The sequence below is a fragment of the Mustela lutreola genome, chromosome 3 (assembly GCF_030435805.1).
Source record: "Mustela lutreola isolate mMusLut2 chromosome 3, mMusLut2.pri, whole genome shotgun sequence".
Taxonomy (NCBI): Eukaryota; Metazoa; Chordata; class Mammalia; order Carnivora; family Mustelidae; genus Mustela; species Mustela lutreola.
The window spans coordinates 3179490-3200520 of record NC_081292.1 but is presented as its reverse complement, the minus strand read 5'-3'; the positions used below and the strand labels follow the sequence as shown (position 1 = coordinate 3200520).

General features: G+C 58.7%; 1 protein-coding gene across 3 annotated transcripts in view; it reads right to left on the bottom strand.

The window, feature by feature from the left end:
- Positions 1-244: 244 nt before the first annotated feature.
- AGO2 (argonaute RISC catalytic component 2) overlaps positions 245-21031 on the bottom strand; it is a 93865-nt gene continuing 73078 nt past the window's right edge. For 2 of the 3 annotated variants that reach the window (XM_059165544.1, XM_059165546.1), the window contains exons 7-19: positions 20520-20607; positions 19693-19840; positions 18952-19071; positions 18702-18824; positions 16064-16197; positions 14487-14671; positions 13346-13505; positions 9958-10048; positions 8027-8221; positions 6028-6162; positions 2251-2352; positions 1499-1698; positions 245-1250 (exon numbers count right to left, since the gene is read on the bottom strand). In XM_059165544.1, coding sequence (XP_059021527.1) covers positions 1142-1250; positions 1499-1698; positions 2251-2352; positions 6028-6162; positions 8027-8221; positions 9958-10048; positions 13346-13505; positions 14487-14671; positions 16064-16197; positions 18702-18824; positions 18952-19071; positions 19693-19840; positions 20520-20607 — 1790 coding nt within the window. In that variant the 3' untranslated portion in view covers positions 245-1141. The remainder of the gene's footprint in view (positions 1251-1498; positions 1699-2250; positions 2353-6027; positions 6163-8026; positions 8222-9957; positions 10049-13345; positions 13506-14486; positions 14672-16063; positions 16198-18701; positions 18825-18951; positions 19072-19692; positions 19841-20519; positions 20608-21031) is intronic. The other variant, XM_059165545.1, reaches the window with a different exon arrangement.

The following is a 21031-nucleotide window of genomic DNA, read 5'->3' as shown; positions in this document are numbered from 1 at the left end:
CACGGGGGACAGGAGGTGGGGCAGGACTGCTGTGCCCGTGCCCAGTCCTCCTACAGGTACAGGCTACGCAGGCTACGTGGGGGGGGACGGCGGGTGGCGGTCACACTGACTCAGCTGCTTACTCCCGTACGTCAGCACTGAGAACCACAGGCGGTGGTCCAGCCTCCAGGCTCCACAACACTCTTGATATGGTGAACAGATCACAAGAAGCACCCCGTAGTCAATAAAATGAAAAAACAGCATCTATCTATCACATTAATACTGCAAACCAGATATATATATTTTTTCTCTTACATTAAAGACATAACAGTGAAAAAGGATTGTACTGTATTTATCACCACAGACCCGTATTCTTTAGAAACTTTGGAAAATAAATGTCACAGTCCTGTAGGACAAATCTTATGAATAGACTGTCGGCATATTGTCTTTTTTTCTTTTTTTAAATAAATTTTTATTAAAATGGCACTTGTCTGCCAATCTCTCTGGACCTAGAAATGCTGTAAACACACACGGCCCATCTTCTGCCCCCGCTCCTTATTTCAAGCTGAGTGAGAGGCGGGCGGTGGCGGGATTAGACACCCGTGGGCGCCTTGGCGGGCCACCTGCCCTCGGTCCTGAACAGCTGGTGGCAGCCCTGTCAGGAACGCGCTCAAATCACTCGGACATAGCGCTCGTGGCCACCTCAGAATGCTCAAGGCTTTAAAACCACAGCCGTGCTCTGTGTCACTTTCACTCTCTGAGAACGTTCACAGCTAGTTTGAGCCCATCAATTTCATAGAGAATCATGTTAAAAACAAGTAAATTGAATGACCAAATAAATTAAAAATGTTTTAAAGCCCTGAGTTCATAGACTGGTTTTAGGAGATTTTTAGGAAACACGGGACTCTATTTTAATAAGCAGCTTATAGATTTTGGCAAACCATATTTCCTACGACAATGGGGTCTCATACAGGTCTGCAGTTCAAAATCCAAGTTTGAAATCTGGGACAGAAGGCATTCTGGAAAATGGAGAATCTACTAAAATCAATGACGTCTCATGTTCGATGCTGGCTGTCACGGAAGGGCTGGGCATCTGTTGGTCTGAGTGTAGCTGGTCTCATGTGAATCCAACTCGGTACACAATCGTAAACACTAAAACACGTCAAGCAAAGTACATGGTGCGCAGGGTGTCCTGATGAACCTGGACGGCCTTCGCCAACGCTTGATGGTCTCGTCCATTACTCTGCCCGGAGGTATGGCTTCCTTCGGCACTGTGGGGACGGGAGGACAGAGAGAGAGAGAGAGAGTGCAGCCCTTAATGCACCTTGAGGCACCGGCTGTCTGGGGAGGCAGCCACAGAGCTACCAGGTGGTGAGGACGCGGGTGTCTTGGCGTCTGCGTTACGCTCGGCTCCGGTCCCCAGGGCCCCCCTGTTTCCCAACCTAAAAATGCAGCTCCCAAAGCCGGTTTCAGGGGCAACCCCTGCCGTGCCCCTGGCCAGGAGAGGCCCACCACTCACCTGTCATGTTCTTTGTCCACCAGGTGGTACCTGGCCCGGAAGGCCACCAGGTGGGCGTAGTATGCTGGCGCCGGGATGGACACGGAGCGCGTGCAACGCACGTAGGTGTGACACAGCTGGTAGGTGAGAATCTGCAGCTCATCGGAAGAGAAACGATTGTCATCCCAAAGCACGTGATAGTGGGAAGGCCTGCTTGTTCCCTAAAAGCAGATCAGAGGATCAGAGGAGTGAACGTGCAAGCATGAAGTCCAAAACTCACCTACACAGGGCCCTGCTGAGAAGCCAGGCTTCGGTCCCCCACTCCGGACGACTCAGTGGGAGCTCAGGGACAAACACCCGTGGCCTCTTCACCGACACAGGCCAGGAGTCTTGAGGTGACAAGGGGCTACGGGGTGACCTTCCCCGGACATCCCGCTTGTGTGTAGCAGGAGACAAGGCTGAACCCCACGAAGCGGGAAGTTGATTTGGAGTCAGCCTCTCTGTCCCAGGCCACAGCTCCCGAGGCCGCATCACCGCTCAGCTCTCAGCTCGCTCACTGAGCTCCAAGCGCACGGCACGGCCCTGGGGCCCCACCACCATACCTGGCCTTTGCACCCACTAACCCTCACCTGTTCCCTGGCCCCCTGCCCACCTCCCCTACCTCGCCGCCGGGAGTGCCTTGCGTGGGGCTTGTGCTCTGCGAGTATCTGCGGAGCATGCGGACCATGTCACAGGGACACCAAGATTGGGCAGCAGGGACCCTGGGTCCTTACCTGGATGCCAGCGTGGCTACACAGGTAGAAGTCAAACTCGGTCGGGTGGGTGATTTTCGTGTCCACAGTTGTGCCTGCTGGAATGTTTCCACTTTTCCCAACCTTCAGCAATACAGGAACCCGTTAGATACGTCCAGGGATAACAACAGAAAGCAAGCAAACCCATCAGCCTCACCCACGCCACCTTCAGATGGCTACACACTGACTGAGCACAACAGCACGAAAATAGAGCTTGACAAATAGCCCTACAAGTGAGCAAGTTCCTGTCCTACGAGGGCTGGGGTGCTTTCCCCCCCAGGTCTTGTAAGGTCCCAGGAAAGAAATGCAGGTGTCTTCCCTTCACTGAAGAACATGCACGTAGCGCTCGAAGGGCTCAATGTTGCTGCTGAGGGCACCGACAACGTACACATCTAAAACCGTGCACGACAGACACCCGGCGGGCCGCCACCCGTGCACAAGCACACCTGACATTCAAGGCGGACGAGCTAGACTGCCCAGAAGGCTCAGGAGCGCCCTTGCTGGCCCGCTGGCTCAGTCACCACCAACCAGAGGGCACGCTCTCCATCCAGGAGAGCTCTCCATCCCCCCACCCAGGCCGTCCAAGAAGCAGGGGGATGGGCTGGGCTACAGATGGTACCAAACCACTCAACTCTAAATGCACATTCTGGGATTGCAGAATCACCAAGCTCCCAGCTCCTGCTGCTGGGGCCGTGACAACGCGCAGGCTCTGGAGTCCAGCCGTGATCAGGAAGTCACTGACTTTTCAGCTCCGCAACTTCCACAGACACACACGCATGTGCGAGTCCCAGTCCCTCCTGGGCCTCTTTGGATTACTTCCTGCCAACCTTTCTCACACCTTCCAATGTTTAAAAGTCAAGTATCTGAAAACGGTGCCCCCCCCCCCCCGATTTAGACTTTATCATCCCTCGAGTACTTTCATTTCTCACTACACATTTAAGTCTCCGTGAGCACGACACTGTGTTACCGCACAGGTGTTCACACAGGGCAGGTGTATCACATATCCTGCCACTTGCAGTTTTGCTCAATACGGACGACTCTGAGATGTATTCACGTGCTGCACAGTCTACCCTGCTCGTCGCTGGGCAGCACGCCAGCACAGGACTACATCACGATGCTTCCTCCTCTTAGTAGACGAAGTACGGCTATCAGAAACAACGCTGCAATGAACATTCGTCTACTTGTCTCCTTACACACACGCAGGTGGGCTTCTGCAGGGCTGCAGTCACCAGACTGCATCTGAGCTGACTGACCAGTCTGCACTCCCGTTGGAAGCACAGGACAGTCTTCGTAATAACACGTTTACTCTCTGCCAAGGACAACGCAAAGTGCTCGGGACCTTCCCAACACCCTCAGGAAGGTGCTCCCAGGAGGCCGACACCTGTGGCCACGTAGCCCAGATGCTGGGGGTAGACTGGCTCTAGACCCGTGCTCCTGACCACGGCCCAGCACCCACATCCTTGCCAACACTTGGCTGTTATCAGGATAACTTCATGAGTCCCCCCCTGACCCCCGCCCCCATTACTTCCCATTCTCTAAAAAATTTTGTGTAAGATTATTCTTTGATAGTTTGGTAAAACTTGCCTATAAAAAATCTGCATAAACTTCACAAAATAAGCTAAATAGTTTCTTCTTTTTTCCTATTCTCTGCCACACTTTAAGATCATCTATTCTTGAAGGCTTGGTGACACTTGCCTGTAAGGCTCCCTGGGCCTGATGCCTTTTGGAAAAGACGATTCGATTATCCTCCGGAGCTGGTTTTAGTAATTTCCCTGATTTCACAAACAACCATGTGTATCTATCTCTTCCCGTTCTTCTAATGTATCTATCAGCATCAAACTGTTAGCATCCCACGATGATTTAAGTAACACATCCCCCTTCTGGGGTCACAGACTCTTTTGGTTCTTAACATGGTTACGAGTATCGCCTTTTTTCCCTCCCTGAGTCTTGCTAGGTCTCCCTATCTTCAAAGAAGCAGGTTTCGTTTGTGTTCATCTGCTCAGTCTTCTTCATTATCTCCCACGGAGAGGAGCTGGGGTTTAGAAACAGGCTGACCCTGAGCCCGTGTGGCTCCTGGCGGGCGGTTTACAGGCGGCAGCGGGAGGAAGCCTGAGCACACCGGCTCCTCGGCCTTCCCTGCGCACCCAGGGCCAGCAGCACCTCGGTCCTTCCGGCCCCGTCGGCTCCCTGGCCCGTCCTGTCTCTCACCTCCCAGCGCACCCTGTCTTCTCTCCAGGACAGCGCCAGCCGCGCTGCACAGAGTCCGACATGAAATCTTCTTTTCGTTCAGTCCTGGTTACTTTGTAGTTTTTATTCCCCTTGCATGCTTACTGCGTGTGTGACTTAGAAGTGAATTTAAAATTTCAGGTTTTCTTTTTTTTTTTTTTTTTTTTTTTTAAAGATTTTATTTATTTATTCGACAGAGAGAGATGACAAGCAGGCAGAGAGGCAGGAAGAGAGAGAGGAGGAAGCAGGCTCCCTGCTGAGCAGAGAGCCCGATGCGGGGCTCGATCCCAGGACCCTGAGATCATGACCTGAGCCGAAGGCAGCAGCTCAACCCACTGAGCCACCCAGGCGCCCCAAATTTCAGGTTTTCTTAAATGTCTTTTTCGTTCTGCTGATTTAAAGTCTAATTGTATGATTTAAAAAAAAAACAAAAAACGTGGTTTTCCTATAGATCTATTTCCAATAGATTTGGAAATCTCCCAAGATCTCCTTGTGACCAGGAACAAGGCGACTTTCGTAAGCCTTCCACGTGAACGCGAGTGTCCGCGGCAGGACGCTCGCCGTGAGACCTGGCCTGGTCGCCCCCCTCCCAGCGTCTGGCTTTCGGTCGTGCGTGCCTGCCCGCGTGTCTGACCGTGCTGTGTTAAAGCACGCCTCTCTGATGGAGGGTTTGTCACTTTCTCCTGGGAATTCTGTCTGGTTTTCGCTACACGGTATTTTCTTCCTTTTACGTATTTTTAGGTCACGGCGTTAGGTGCGTCCAAGCCCAGGGCTGTTACATCTTCTTGGTGGATGTGACCCTGTGATTGTGACAAACTGTCCCGTTCTCTCACTACAATCTGTATTTCGCCCTCGCTGTGCCTTCTCTGGTGTGGGGACCCGAGCAGCGGGAGGGCTGCTGGCTCTCAGGGGAGTGTCCCCTTCCCTGCGGGCACTGTCCCTTTTCACAGGCGGCTACATGACGCTGCGCCCTTTAGGACACTAGGCTATTTGTATGTTTATTTTTATTTCTCCTGTTGAGAACATGGAAAATACCTGTAACCAGAAGATTCCTACCTTTCTTCAACTGTCGCGATTTCTTAGCTGTTCGATCTATAAACCTTGCCTCTCCCTTGTGCTCGTTATTCTTATTCTGGAACTCCCAGGAGACACACCCTGGGACAGGCTCCCCGGAGCCCCACCACCCACCACCTTCAGCACCCCACCACCCCCAACGGTCCCCAGTCTGTATCCCAGAGACTCTGCCCAGTGTCTTTGTCATGGCTGCCATAGGCCTTTTTTCAGAGCCAGGGGTCTGGTAATTTCTTTACTAGACAAATGAGATCTCCTGCCCGGTCCTGTCCCAGGCCTGTGGGATGAACGGGTCCACACATCTCACCAGCCTGAGGACAGCCCTTCTCCAGCGCCCAGGGCTGGGTCTCCGTGAAGCCCCTTGTCAGGGCTCTGGGCACGGGCTGAGCAGACACCTGTGTCCCTCACGGCCCCACAGCCTAAGGCCGACCTCTGGCCACTCCTCCAGTCCCAGAACCTCACCCGCTCGTTCTTGTCGGTGCAGAACAGCCGTGTGTGGTGCCTTTTCTGTACAACTATGAAAGTGATCCCGGGCTGGTAGTCTTTTTCTAGCTTAATACACGCCTCACGAATGGCCAGCAGCTCATGGTGGAGAACCTGAGGGAAAGAAAAGATGAGTTTAAGGATGGTTCTTTTTTTTAACAGTACCTTTCTACCTCGGAATAAACCCCTTAATAACACGCGCTGCTTGACAACTCCTCGAAGGTCAGTCCTCCGGCTGTGCCGGCTTGTGGTCAGCGGTGTGACTGCCTTTCTGCATTTGCTTTTTCGTTTCTATAATTGAGCAGATGAGACCCAGGTGTCATAGTTAAATGGTTTAAATTAGATAGTGCATACCATTCCTCAGCACGGTTTCTAGAATGTTCTGAGTGCTCCATAAACAACACCCGTCACGCGCAGAAGTAAGAAAGCACAAAGGGAGACACACATGAACAGATCAAGTCAACAACTCGTTTTCCGTGCCAGAGAGGAGGGAGAGAACCCAGCGGAACGAACACTGGCTCAGGAGTTAAACCGGGGTTCACACCCTAGCCCTGCTGCAGGTAGCTGTGCGGCTCTGGGAAAGCCATGGGCCCTCTCTGATGCCCAGCTTTTTTTCACTTTTCAAGTGGGAACACCCTACCGTGCAGGCCTGCTGCAAAGACTAAAGGAAGGTACCAAGCGCCTGGGAGTCAGGGCACAGGGACATGATGACGCTATTCTCCGCCTCTGTGTCCGAGACAAACAGGCAAACAACTTCTCAGGCCGTGAAGAGGCCACTCCAGGAACCACACACCTTAGATTTTTAGCCACGGTCTGAATCAAACATCGTGTTGTTTCCAAAGTGTCTTGGGTTCTGGGTTGAGAACCGCCAGCTGCGGGGATCCCGTTAGGCACAGGCTGTTCCCAGAGTGACAGACACAGAAGGTGCAGACCCCTCTCCAGCAGGTATGGCTGTGATAGGGGGTGGGGGGAAGGGGGCATAGAAGGGGAACATTCTCTACCAAGGGAAGCTAAGAGCTTTTGTACAGAGGTGCCTTCAAGGTCGGCACACACTGGGCCGTGGATGTTGGGGGGCGAATGTCAGAGGGACCAGCCCTGCCCCTGCAGCAGCTCTCTGAGGCCCTGGCCAGAGGGTTGACTCCCTTCTTCCCACTGACCAAGGGCCTGGGGTGGGGGGGTATGAGCTGTGGCCCCCTTCTGGAGCAGGAAGGTCTAGGTATTCTCTAGCCTGCATGTCCAGGGGAGCCTGGGGCCTCGGACACACAGCAGCGCAGGACTGGACACAGGCCCAGATCTTCTGCCTTCCCCGCTAACATCTCCCAGAGGCGCGTGTGGGGACAGGGTGGGTGGAGGTGTAACTGGCTAGGATCGGTGTGGGGGAGACACATTCAGGGCATGGTCTCCCGAGCGCTGGGCGAGGACGGAGGTCCCCGCAACAGGGAGGGACCGCAGGCGCTTGGAAGCAGAGCACAGCAGCAAGATGCCGCACCTGTTCTCCTGCCCTTTCACTCCGCGTCTGACGCCCCCGTCCCCCGCCTTCTGGACACCGGTGCAAGCCCGGTGCAAGCCACCCCATCCGGACGGTGGCCAGTCCCACAAGCCCTCCTCCCAAACGGGACTCCTGCCCAGCTGCCCTCCTGGCCCCCTGCCAGAGCCGTCACCAGGGCTCTGAGGCCTCCACCCTGCAGCCTGCCTTTCCCGCCACACATGGAGGTGACCCCCAGACACAGTGGGGGTCCCCAGACTGCCCCCACCAGGTGCCCAGAAGGGCACCCCGCTGAGCCGGCCCAGACCCGACCTCCCTGGGGCTCCTCGTCCCCCCCCGCCCTGCCTGGGTCCTGCTGGGCTGGTGGCGTGTTCCCGGCCCGCCGTCCAGGCGCCGCCACACGAACTGTGGGGGAGAACAGACGTCAGCGCGCCGGACGGACAGGTGACTCTTGGGCACTCTGAGACCCCGGAGGCGGCCGCGGGCACCCACCTGCTGGAACTGGCCCTCGGAGACGCCGTCGCGATAGAAGATGATGCGTGTGGGCTTGAAGCGCGTGGACTTGTAGAACTGAATGAGCAGCTCGCGGACCATGGTGGCCAGGTCCTGGATGATCTCCTGCCGGTGCTGCTGGACCCGCACCGTGGCGCAGTAGCGGTTAGGGTGCGCGTCCATGCTGCCCACGACCTGCGGGGACGAGCGAGGGCACATGTCACCCGCCCAACATCACGGCGCAGTCGAGGGGCAGCGGCGTGTGGGAGTCAAACCTGCTGTCTCGGTTTCTTTTTGGGACGTGGCCACCGTGCTTACTAAACACGGGACAGAGAAGTGTGCTGCGAGCGTCTGATGAAAAGGAGGCGACTCTTCTGAACCCCGACTGCCCGCGAGCCGAGCTGGCTGAGTGCCATCAGCCCCACAGAGGCCAGATGAGGAAGCTCTCATTTCCTCAAAGCACCACGCTCCCCCAGAGAAGCTGCCTGCCCATCAGGGCACAGCCCTGCTCCCCGGGAATGGGGCACCACCCCGAGGGCAAGCTGGTGAAAGCCCAAGGGGCACAGTTCCTCAGCAAGGAGGGGCTGGGGAGCGTCTCACCAGGTGGAAACCGCACTCTAGGTAGGACGCGGAGGTTCTGTAAGGCTGAGTCCAGGAGGAAGAGTCACATTACCGAACGCTGCCTTGCCAGAGGAACACAACCCCTGAGTGACACCAGACGTATCCAGTGTGTGTGTGTGTGGGGGGCACAATGGACCCTGGGGAAGCCTGCACCTCCCGGGGGCCCAGCCTCCCCGGATGGTCAGAGGGTGGCTGGCCCTGTCCACACACGTGGCAGGTGCTGCCCGTCTGTGACTGCTCCAGAAATAGCCGCCATGATGGAGGGAATGGGACACGAAGCCCCTCACGAAGGGAGCCTGACAGTGCAGCGGCCCCCAACGCCCCACACAGCTCAGACTCTAACCCTAAGCCTCAGGCTATCTACAGCTGTGTTTTCTGTTGCTTCTCTTGAGCAACGGAGCTCGGCTTTTCTGGACTTCATGTGTTGGCTGAGGAAACGAGCGGTGACCCCAAGAGGTTATGACTCTGCAGAGTGACGCAGCCCAGAGCCCAGCGTGTAGCAGGTGCTCAGAAAATGTCAGTCTTCTCTGATTAGTCTGGAGGCTCGACAAGTGGCCCTACGTGGGGTCAGGCCTGTGACAGGACGCACAACAGCCCGGAGGTCACGCTGGCAGTCCCCATGGGGGACGCAGGGGACACAGACCTTGAGCCTGGTGCCTCCTTCCCTCCACCCGGCTGCCCAGGATGCAGATGGGGGGCCCCGTCAGAGACAGCACCCTGGCCCTGCGCACCCCTTCGCCAGTCCACGCTATTCCACACGCCCTTGAACAAAAGGCCGTTATGCTGCTCCTCCTGGGCCCTGTTGGCTGGGGCACAGAGCAGGGGCCCAGGTCAGCCTCCAAGGGCAGGAGACAGCTGGCGAGCGGGTGTGCAGCGCGGGTGTGCAGGGCCTGGAGGCAAAGCCCTCAGAAGCCGAAAGGAACTCACGGGCAGATGGAGGGCAAGACCTCCGCTGAACTCTGACCATAACTACTTCACGTTTAGCGTTTTAGAATAAACGAAAATGTTTAAAAAGAGTGCAGCGTAAGGAAAGTAGGCCAACGAGTCCTGCACAGCATCGGCCGTCACAGGCAGAGAGCACCCAGGCCCCCAGGAGCTGCAGGCGGGGTCCCACAAGACGGGAGTCACGACCTCCTGGCTTCTCAGACACACTCAGCCACGTGCAGAGTCCCCTCCAAATACCAGTTTTCCACAAGACTCTGTTTTGCCAGCTGCTCCACATGCCCTCCCACAGGCAGCCTGGCCAGGGCACAGGTGCCACGTGTGGGAGGACGTGGCCGCCGCGGCCCAGCGGAAGCACGGGTACTCACAGCGGCGATGGAAGGCTTCTTCCCGTCCCCGGCGGGTGGGTGAGTGACATCGGCCCCCAGGAAGATGACGGGCTGCTGGAACACAGGCGGCCTGCGGAGGGAAGCCGGAGTGTCTCAGGCCTGTGCCCCCGAAGAGCGTCACTTGCGTGGCAAAGGCACTGTGGTTGTCTTTTTGACAAAAACCCCGTATTTTCTGATGGCCCACAGAGAAACCCTGGCCGATAAAGCCACACGAAGTCTGAGCTCTGCTTCCAAAGAAACAACCCAGTGCAGGGGACGAGGCATAGAAGCAGAGACAAGACAGGTCAGGCGTGCACGGCTACAGAGGCTTCTGTGTGCCGGAACGTTCCACATTCATCAGATGTGCTGAGTCTCTACGTTCAGGTTACGAATTCACGAGACGACAGTGTACACGCGGGAGCCCACATGCGGGAGAGTCCCGTACTTGCCTCCCACCTGGGACCTGCAGCCACACTCCCCTGCGTCGTCCTGCGGTCCAGCGGCAGCTTGGGGCTGGGCCGTCCTGCGCTGCGGGGGCCGCCCCCCACTCTGCAGGATGCTCAGCAGCACCCCTGCTCTCAGCCCACGGGGTGCCAGCCCCCTCCCCCCAGGGCTCCTCGTTGTTCAAATGCGGTGTTCCAGCACTTTCCTGAAGAGGCTGTGTGCAGGGAGTCACATGCTCACTTTGCGTTCCAGAGCTGACGCTCTCTGCGGCTTACTGTTTTCTTCTGGAAAACGCAGCCGAAAGGAACACGGACGTGAGCACACACAAGCCAAGCGTTTTTGGACGGCCTGGCCCGCCGCGCTCGCCAGAAGCTCCTGCCGCTCCTGTCCTTGCTACTCCGCAGTGAGAGGCGCCAGGGGCCCGCCCAGCCCGGAGCGGAACTCACTGGGGAACGGTCCCCGCAGGACTCCCGCTGGCCAGAGGCCCCCCCGGAGCCCAGAGGTGAGGGAAGGGCTCCGAGTGTGTATGTCATGTGCCCGTGTCCACGAAACGTGCACCGGCTCCCCCGGCAAGTTCTGGCGTGCTGCCAACCACACCTGGGGGGGCTCTTCTCCCGGGGGGCCCGGGACATGGAAGTGGGACACTGGCGAGCTCACGGGGGCTCCCCGCCCGGGGGACGGCCACGCGGACGGACCTGCTTCTGGGCCCTGTCGTGGACCGCGGCCATTCTCTGTGAGCCTCCAGGGCCCGGCCCCATCCTGGCTCTCCCCGGCACCGGTGCCGCGCCCTCCTCCCAGCTCCCTAACCCACAGCTGTGACTCCCGCCTCCACGGGGAAGCCACACCTGCCTGCAGACTCCGTTCCTCGAGGAGGCTCGCCTGCTGCTAAGCTCCTGCTGCTGCACCTGCTCCCCACCTCCCAGCAGCCTCGGCCCCTCCCACCAGACGTCCTGCTGCCATGGCAACAAGGCTCCCTGCACAAGGTCCCCCACCCCTGCGTGGCAGAGTCCACACCATGTGACATAGACTGCAGTGCCCCTGGGGTCCAGGACCTGCTTGGTTCTCCTCCACTCTCTTCTGGGGCCCCGCGGCTGGCTCCCAGGCTCCATGAACTTTTAACCCTGAAGCCTCCAGGGCAGCAGGCCTGGCCTCCCTCCTGTCTATGCCCTGCCCTGCGGGGTCTGCTGCCTGGCCTTCAATCCCAGCTCTCTGCTGCGGAGCCCTAAGCCCCCCCACCCCCGACAGCAGACCTGTTTCTGCTCCCCCACCCGTGAAGCCCCTCCAGCACGCCCCCGCACACCCCACCCCTTGTGCTGCTTAGGGCCACAGAGGCTCAGCAGAGCGAGCGCCTTGGACACCTCGGACCCTCTCCCAGCCCACACCCAACCTGTCTGCGGGCCCCGCAGCGCCACCTTCCTAACATACCGTCTCGGGGCAGCCCCCACTCTCCCCCGCGCCAGCGTCCCTCCAGAGACAACACAGGGGCCTTTCAGAACAGACACCTCCAGGACCTGTGTCCTGCCCGGAGGGAGCCCCAGGCCACTGCCAGCAGCCCCCCACCCCTGGGTCCTGGGCTAGAACAACCCCCAGCCGTCCTGCCAGGCTCCCACCCGGGGCCCTTGCCTGAAGCACGCCCGGGTCTGGAACACGCTTCTCGCAGGCATCCCCACATGCCTATGCCCTTCTGCTCGGCGCTACCTTCTCCACCAGTCCGTTGCCATAGAAACCCCAGCTCCTCACCCTCCTGAGCTCTGGTTCCTCCCACGATGTCACTGCTGCTCACCTGTCAAGACCCATGCGTGTGGGTCCCCCGAGTAGAGGCCTGGGACTCTGGCGGCTGCGGCCCCAGTCCTGGCTCACGGCCGGCACCCACGGAACAGAGCCCGCTGGCTGGGCGCTCACCGCCTGCCCTCGGAGGCTCCTTGGGTCTCCGCGGGGCCTGCGTGACTCGATCCCACCTCGCAGAGCCCGTCTTCAAGCTCAGTCGTCAGACCCCGAGTTCAGAGACTTTCCACGCCATCGCACAGCGACCTACTAACTCCTCGCATCGGGGGGACTCCATGTTCTGAAAGGGCGGCCCTCGCCCGCGGCCTTGCTGTGCGCCCACCAGAACGCCCCCGCCTGGGTCCCGACCTGGAACCGTGCCCAGCCGCGCCCACAAAGGCAGCCCGGACAGGCTGTCGGCTGCTGCACACGCGGCTGTCTTCCCTGCCTCTGGCCCGAGCTCACAGAGGCAGCCAGACCTCCTGCTGCCTCCGGAGCGGGGGTGGCCTGACACACTGAAGAGTGAGCGTGGCGAGCGACCCGTGCTTACCCATGTCTGTCATCAAACCCGAACCCCAGGGCCCAGACGCTTCAGCAAGAACCCCCCGACAGCATCTGTCCCCACAGAGTTCTCTCCCTGCTGCAGCAGAAGCTGGCCTGCCCTCAGGGCGCCCAGGGCCCCACGCCAGGCCAAGAGGGACCAAGGACCCCACAGCCCCGCCCACTGATCCCATGCCAGCCCCACACCCCTACCCCAGCCTGGGGTCTGCCAACAGTGCGCCCTGCTGCGGAGCCTCTCAGGGTTCCAGGGGTCGGCTCCTGGTTCCGACGGCTTCAGGGGCGCTCACTGGCAGCCCACGCAGCAGTGACGTGTCGCTCTGCTGAGGCTCGTGTGCTAGACGTTCCAGGTGCGCTCCGGTTCTGACCCGCTCACTCCTTTCATAGCATGGCTGCCCCGTCCCACGTCCCAGGACCCCTGAGCCCTTCCTGCCCTCACCTCACTCCAAGACCCTCATATGCCCCTCATTCCCCAGACTCAGGGCGGCACTGCCCATGTCTGCTGGGACTGTCCAGGACGGTGTTTGGTGCCAGGGATCTGAAGGGGCCCACCCGTGCGCCACACCCCCGCCCCTCCGGGAACTGTGCTGCCCACCGCCGCACGTGGCAAAGCCGGCCTTACCTCCCCTGGGGCAGGAGGATGTTGTTCACGCCCCCCAATTTGACATTGATCTTCAAGCAGAGGTTGGACAAGGTCTGGGGCGTGGTCCTCTGCACGTTCTTCATCTGCACGCACTGCGTGGCCATCCCCAGCACTGTGTCTCCCACGCGCTTGACCTCGGCTGCGGAGCACGGAAGAGGCACACGTTGGCAGCTCTCACTGGCCCCTCTTCCTCTGCTCACCCTGACAGGCCCCCACCCCGAGACTGCGACCGTCCGCATGGAAGCACAGCCACGGCAGCCCCGTGGGTGGCTACGCTGCTGGAAGGGGTGACTGGCAGGCAGGGGGAAGTCAGGCCCCGGAGCTCGAGTCTGGGCTCCGGCAGGACTGAGGAGCCTTTCAAGGACTTGCAGGGCCATATGGGCAGAGCCAGGCCGGCCCGGGGGACACAGCACTCCTGGCTAGGACTGCTGCCTTCCATCACGGTGCTCAGGGTTATAAGCAAATCCTGAGTCATTAAAATAAAGACACTGGCATCCTCGACCTCCATAGCACACACACACCCGAGTTGAAAGAGCTATCGAGCCTCCCCCCGCCCCGTTTCTGCATTCTTCATGAAGCCACTGTCAGCTGCTCCTGTGCACCCTGTGGAACATGGCACTTCGGGATGGAAACATCGGTGGTGTCCTCCTCGCTCTTTGGAGATGGTGCTCAGAGAGGAGATGTGTGGGTTTTGCATATCTGATTCTGTCCCCATCTAGTTGGGGACCTGGCTGGGGACACTACCTGAGCTTCATGGTCCCCAGCCGCACCGCCTGTCCTGGAGTCACCTGTCTGCACCCCCACTGCCCTGGGGCCTCCTGGAGGGGGGCTGGGACCCTGAACCTGCCAGGCCTGGGACATCACCGCAGGCGCTTGCTAAGTATTAGCTAAATGGACCCACGACTGCTGTTCCCTGCGATCCCTGTGCGGGCACCAACTGGGCATGACAAGCTAACTGCAGGTGCCGGCCTCCAGGGAGGGTGGCCTCGGCGCGGATGTGGGAGCGATGGGCCATGCACGAGCACTCCCCGGTGTGGCACACCCAGGCTCAGGCCACGCCCAGCCCCCCCAGGGTCATGAAGGCAGGGGCCACAGGGACCATGAGAGCAGGGGGGCCTACCGTACACGGGGGTCTTGCCCGGCAGGATGACCACCACCAGCTGCAGGCCAGCGTACGTGTTCTTCAGATGCCTGAACATGGGCTCCACGCTATCTGCCCCCTGGGCATATTTGCAGAAGCACGGCTGGCCCTGGATGGGCATTCCGGCATCCCTCGAGATCTTTCTGAGCTGCTCCGTGAAGGACCTGAAGGAGAAGGGCCAGTCGATGCGAATGCACGGCAAGTGCCCAAGGCTCCACACCAGCCAGAGGCCCCAAGGAAGGGCCGGGCTTCAACGGCCCAACCCCAAACCCCGTCTGTTGACGTCCGCGTCCGAGTTTAAGATCTGGATGAAACCAGGACAACGCATCAACTCAAGGAGAAGGTGTGTGCACACACAGCAGTTCCCGCGAGCCACTCACAGGTGTGGGACAGTGCTGTCCTTTCCCAGCAGGGGCCACCCAAGCAGCAGGCCTGACCGGCGTTCGGGCGCTGGTACAAGAACCCAGGGCTCTGGAACACCAGACACCGCCATGGGGAGGACAACTGTGAACGCCCCGGCCCCCTGGAATGCCCCATTGATCCTGGGTATACATCTTGGACTTGGATGACACTGCTGTGGGAAGGAATGGAACCGACCACAGCGAGAGGGACACCAGCAGCTGCCGCCAGCGGGCCTGGAGAAGTCACGGTGAGGGGAGGGGCTCAGACTCATCAACAGCTTCTATTTTAAACTTTGGAATAAAAATAACATCGCCTTCTACAGTGTGGTATGGACGCTCGGTCCAGGGGAGCCAGGGTTTGGCCTCCTGGACTTCAGTGCACTTAGCCGTGCGCTCACGTACACCGCAGGGGCGTTCACACCGGGCCATCAAGCACAGAGGAGCGGAGGCCAGAACACAGCGGAGGGGCGCCTGGGTTGACACTCAACTGACTTGTTTCCTAGTCTGCTCTGTGCTTCCGGCTCGCTCCGCTGGCCACATGCAGGACAGCCAGCTTCTTGGCCCCGGACTCCGTGCTCGGGACTGTCCGGGCCAGCCTCTGCTAGGATGCGCAGCAGCTACGTGCGCGCCTCGGGCGTGGGGTTCCTTCCCGCTTCCACCGAGACAGGCGGGAAGCTCAAGCTTTCTTTCCGCCATTAGGTCTGTTTGGCACGAAAGTGTGAGTGGCGAAGCTTCACGTTCATGGTGCTACTTTCAAAGGGTCCAACGTCTGGACCAAGTAGGGACAATTTTTTTTTCCACGTTTTTTGTTTTTATGGTTTATTTTCCCGAGTAACTTGACTTCACTGAATGTAATTTTCTCTTTTGCATCTAATTTTCAAGTTTATTCATTTACTGCTTTGTTTCTTACATAATCTGTGCTACTTCTTCACACTCCCTCCACCAATAAGTCTGAGAAGGAACAGCAGCCTTGAGGTGGCTCCCACGTCCTGGGCAAGTGTCCTATGCCAGGGAAAGGCTGAGGACCAAACCCGGCCATCACTACCAGGCCTGCGGCCCGGCCCCCCGCAGACCCGGCACCCCCCCCCCGGGCCCCGCCCCGGCCCCCAGAGGCCCCGCCCAGGCCAGGTGCGCCCGCCCCTCAAGCGGCCTTACTTAAGGTGGACTTCCGTGCACTGGCGCTGGGGGGCGAAGCACGCGATGGCCCACACCTTGATCTCAATGCCCGTGTGAAACTGCTTGTTCCGCATGTCCCACACGCCCTGGACAGGGGTGGCGATCGCTTTATTCTGCAAATGGCAAGAAGTTTAGAGTGAGGAGAAAGGGGGCACACACCCCTCTGACCTTGGACTGTGTCACTTTCCCGATGGTCCGCCGGGCCCCTGGTCCGACGGTGCTCCTGAAGCTGAGAACGGAGCCTCTGTGTGGTCTCCCGTCTCTGATCTGCCCCGCAGAGCACGTGGGCCAGAATGTCTGCGGGACGGACGGACAGACGGACGGACGAAGAGCTGGGCGGGAGATGGGGCTGGAAGGGTGGAGGGAGGACGAACGGGGCAGACGGAGGAGGGGGAGGGGGGCTGGGTGAGCAGAGGGGGCGGGAAGGGCGGACGGAAGACGGACGAACTGAAGAAGGGAGGGGTGATCCCACAAAGTTCCCGGCAGCCCCGGCAGCCCCGAGGAATGGAAGGGACGCGGGATGCCGCAGGAGGGCTTCCGGGTGCAGAACGTGCTCTCGCTCCCTCCACCCGCCGTCACGCCAGCAGCCAAGGAGGGGAAGGAAGTCCAGGCGCAGGAGCAGGTGGGCTGGGGAGGACCCTTCACTCCTCGGGCCATGCCTCCCCGGTGTAAGGAATGGAAGCTACTCCGACTTGTAGAGACAGAGCGAGGGACGTACCCACTGGAGCTTGTCCTCTGTCACCCAGAAAGGACCAGGCCTCGGCACTGCCATCGGAGGAACCTCTTTTCTTTCCTGTATTTTTATAACTATGTCCCCACTGCACTAGAGAGAGCCTTCTGTAAGAGACGGCCTGCCACGGGTCTGGTACTCCAGACTCCACACGCACACGTGTGAGCACACATGGCTTCAGCAGACACAGGCTCTTGTGACACACACGAGTGTCAGCCTCAGCCCTGCTGACGTGTGGACAGTCCTGTGTGCTGTAGGACGTCAGCAGTGGTTATCACTGGAGGCCAGCCTCCAGACATCGCTAAATGTTCCCTGGGGGGGCTTTTAACGTTTCGCTCTGACAATGGACGAGTAGGGTAGGTGAAGAAGAATGTGTGTTCCCACTGAAATGGTTCAGAGATCTGGAAAAATGTGCTCATTTAGAAGCAGGATAAACTTTCAATCCTACAATTCTAACAGTTTTGCAAGATTAGTTTACAAGAGCTACTTTGTTTTCCAAACTACTCCTGCATTTACTAATAGTCAAAAAGTCAGACAGAAGCAGGGGCCGTGAAAAAAACAAAAACAAAAGCACTGCATTTGCGATTTGGGTTGACCACCCACGGGCCACGAAAACCTCTATTCCTAGCCGCCTCTCCACTGACCGGGGCAGACCCCTCTGAGGGCTTTAAGAAGGGCTCAAAGGGGCTGTGTCTGCACAGCGTCCGCATCTGCACACAGCAGACGCACAAGGGAGCTGAGAAAGCTGGGAAGCCTTGCTCAGAGGCCGTCCTCAGAGGACAGGGACCCCCACACAGAAAACATCCTAAGCCCAAACAAGCCACGCGTCAGAGACACGGAACCATCTCCAAGACCTCTGTGTGCTCTACGAGAAAGTTTCAAGTAAAAAGAAGCATACTTAATGTTATTGTTTGCACTGAAAGGGATGAAAACACATACGAATTGTCCCTGGGCAGCTCACGAAGGACAGAGCGAACACAGTGGCTTCCTGGGAGAGCCCGAGAGACCTGGGGAGACCATCTTCTTCCTGTAATGCCTTGTTCTGCTGTGCTGCTCGGTAGGCAGGCTCCACACTAATGTGGGAGTCAAAGCCATGACCCTGGGATCAAGACCTACAGGCTCTTCCCGCTGAGCAGGCCAAGTGCCACCTCCCTTTAACTGTTTTACCCTTTGAAATTCGGAACATTCTAAAAAGCAGAACTTGTGTTTTATAATAAGGGAAAAACCCCACAAACAAAACCAGGCCTTGCTACAGGTCCCGAGGACTAGGGTGACAGGCAGGGTCACAGCACGCGGGTGAGTGAGGCCTAGGCCCCTGGGCCCCGCCGTCCGCCCCGTAGAGCTGCGCTCCACATCTGGAGGCCTGGCCCGACGGAGTGCACGAACCCTTCCCACGAGCTCCGCGGGGTTCAACAGATAGGACTGCGTTACGATGTGCTGCCGAGGCCGGGCATTACACGGGCAAAAACAAAAACTTGAATGACTAACAACTGTTTGTCACCAAATACCTCGGACACCAGTCAAAAAACAAAACAAAACAAATAAAAAAACCCACCCAAGAAAAAGTAGAAGCTTCTAGAAAATAATTCGTCAGTGCAGAGTGTCCAAGAACAATGCTTTCCAGATTTTAATGGGATAATAAAAGTCACCTTTTGAAAAGACAAAGGGTAATTCTGAAAATCTTCAGAAAGGGCAGAGCAGCTCAGTCTTCCTGAGGCCCCATAACAAGTGCCGGCTTGGACGAGTGCGGCAAGGACTCCTGACCCCGGCCCGGTCTACACCTCTGGCAACAGCGCTGCCCCATGGGGGTCCAAAGCTGCTGCTCCACCCCCACCGGCAGACCCAGCGCGCACCCACACACGTGTCCCAGCCCCGCCCTCCACGTACCCTGCCCCCGTAGAGGATCGAGGGCGGCTGGAGGACCCGTCCGGTCACGTCTGTCATCTCGTCCTTGACCATGATTCCAAACTCACGAACATACGGATCTGTATTAAAACTTGCACTTCGCATCTTGAAAAGGAAAAAGGAAGTAAGCGGTCTCCATCCCAAACATCAGGGGCTCCCCTCCCCCGCACCACATAGCACAGTCCCCATGGTGTCCCCACCCCCAGGCCGGCCGCAGTAGCCCGACTCTCACCAGCTTGCTGATCTCTTCCTGACGATCCGGTGCTGACCGGGCAGTCGCTCTGATCATGGTTGAGGTCTGATTGTCGGTCAGTTTTTTGATACATCTCTGTCCCGCCACTATGTTACAGACCTACGAAGAAGGGACAGACACGGCGCTGGCCCGGTGCTGGGGACGGGCTGGGGTCTGCGGCTGAGCGTGGCACCCTGGCTCAGCCTGGAACACGTCCATCTCTTAGCCACACATGGCGCCACGCAGACCCCGCAGCGGCTGACCCGGCAATCCTCCAGGACCAGGGGCTGCGCGGGGGCCTGCGGTCAGCAGCAGGGAGCCTCCTGGGGGAGCCTGGCCGCCCCACCGTGCGCTGGGAACCTCGTGACGTGAGAGCAGGAAGCTACGCGCTGATGGGGAGGAAGCTGGGCTTCTGCACCGGGGCCCAGGAAGACCGACTGGACACCGGGGTAACTGGACGAGTCCAGAGAACTTAAGACACTAACAGAAAGAGTTAAAATTTGGGTCAGTTTCAGCATTTAGTCTTCCCCCGGGCCAGGACTTTTCCAAGTGAAGAAAACAGCAGCTTTTCTGAAAACATTCCAGCCTGAGCAAGGGGCCTGCTGGGCACAATGGGCGCGTCCTCTATCGGCCCAGGAACCCCGCGGGAATGTCCTCACCGTGTCATTCACGGGGAGGCAGGCGCAAGGGGCGTCCCTGGCTGGAGGCCAGCCCCAGGGCAGGTGGACAGATGGGACTTGCCTCGAGGGGAAGGTAGGTGTGTTTCTGCTCCTGTCCGACTTGTAAACATGGAAGGTGCGGGTAACGCAGGACCAGCTTGTGCCTGTCCTTGAAGTACTGAGCCACCGTGCACTCCACCGTCTGCCCGCTCTCCTGCTGCAGCGGGAACCTAGGGAAGCCAGGAAGGGGCTCAGGCAGCGGACCCCGCGGGAGGTGGCTCCCCCAGTCTGCTTGCCGAGGGCCGAAGAAGGGGGATGAGGGTTTGGGGGGCGGGCGCACGTCCCGAGCACCTTCCAGGGGTCAAGACCAATCACGCCCTTTAGACGTGAAGTTCTTAAACTTTCATATTATCTCTGGAGTTGGGAAATAAAAAATACTTCCACACCTACAGCACGTGATAATCACAGATCACAGAGCTCTCCAGTACGGGTGAGGTACCGAGGACAGACGAGGCCCCCGAATGGCCTGCGCACGTCCCAGCCAACTTCCGACCGGAGCTCACGGCACGAGACAGACGGCCCAGCACTGGCCAGGCCGGGGCGGGGGGCACCCACCGATCCCTGCTCCTGCCCAGCACCGAGGATTAGAAAACAAACCAAATGACCCTCTCTCGCCTGCAGAGCTCTGGAGGGAAAATCCACAGGGAGCCGCCACCCCGTCCCGCCCCGTGCAGAGCAACTGCGTGACTTGGGTTTCCTCAGGTGCCACCCAGCTCCACTGGGCCGAACATGCAGTTCCAAAATTCTGAACTAGAATGAAATGAGCCTTTCCAGAAGGGCCCTTGCTCTGGAGTGTGCACACCGGGGCGACCATGAGAGCTGATCTGCGGGGAAGGGAAGGCCGTTTACGTTTGGTGGCTGGCGGGCCGGCGGGTCACGTTGCAGACACGGTACTTCCTCTTCATCTGCCCACAGTGCGTTATCTCCACCTTTAGACCTGGGGACACAGAGCAGTGGGGCCTCAGGGTCAAGACCCACCCCAGCCCAGAGCACCACCCCCTCCAAGCACCAGCTGTCCTGGGAGCCACGCCCACAGACCCAAGGAGGGGAGGGGGCTCTGGGGCAGCTGCTTGGCTACACTGGCCCCAAGGGGAGGACCCCTGCGCGGGGGCCCATCGCACCCCCAGGGCCACCTTCTGCCCCAGAAATGCCAAGGCCAGCGGCTCGCCACTATTCTTAAAGATAAAAGTCACTACGTTGGCTCAGAGAGACTTTGTGCTTTCTCCAGGATTATTTTTAGCAACGGGTACTTCTGACAGCCTTTTGAAAGCCCTCTGAGGACAGGTGTGGAGGAGAGTGGGTGACAGGTGCCAGCCAGCCAGAGGGGCCTGAGCTCGGCCACCACACCCGGGCCGTGTCTC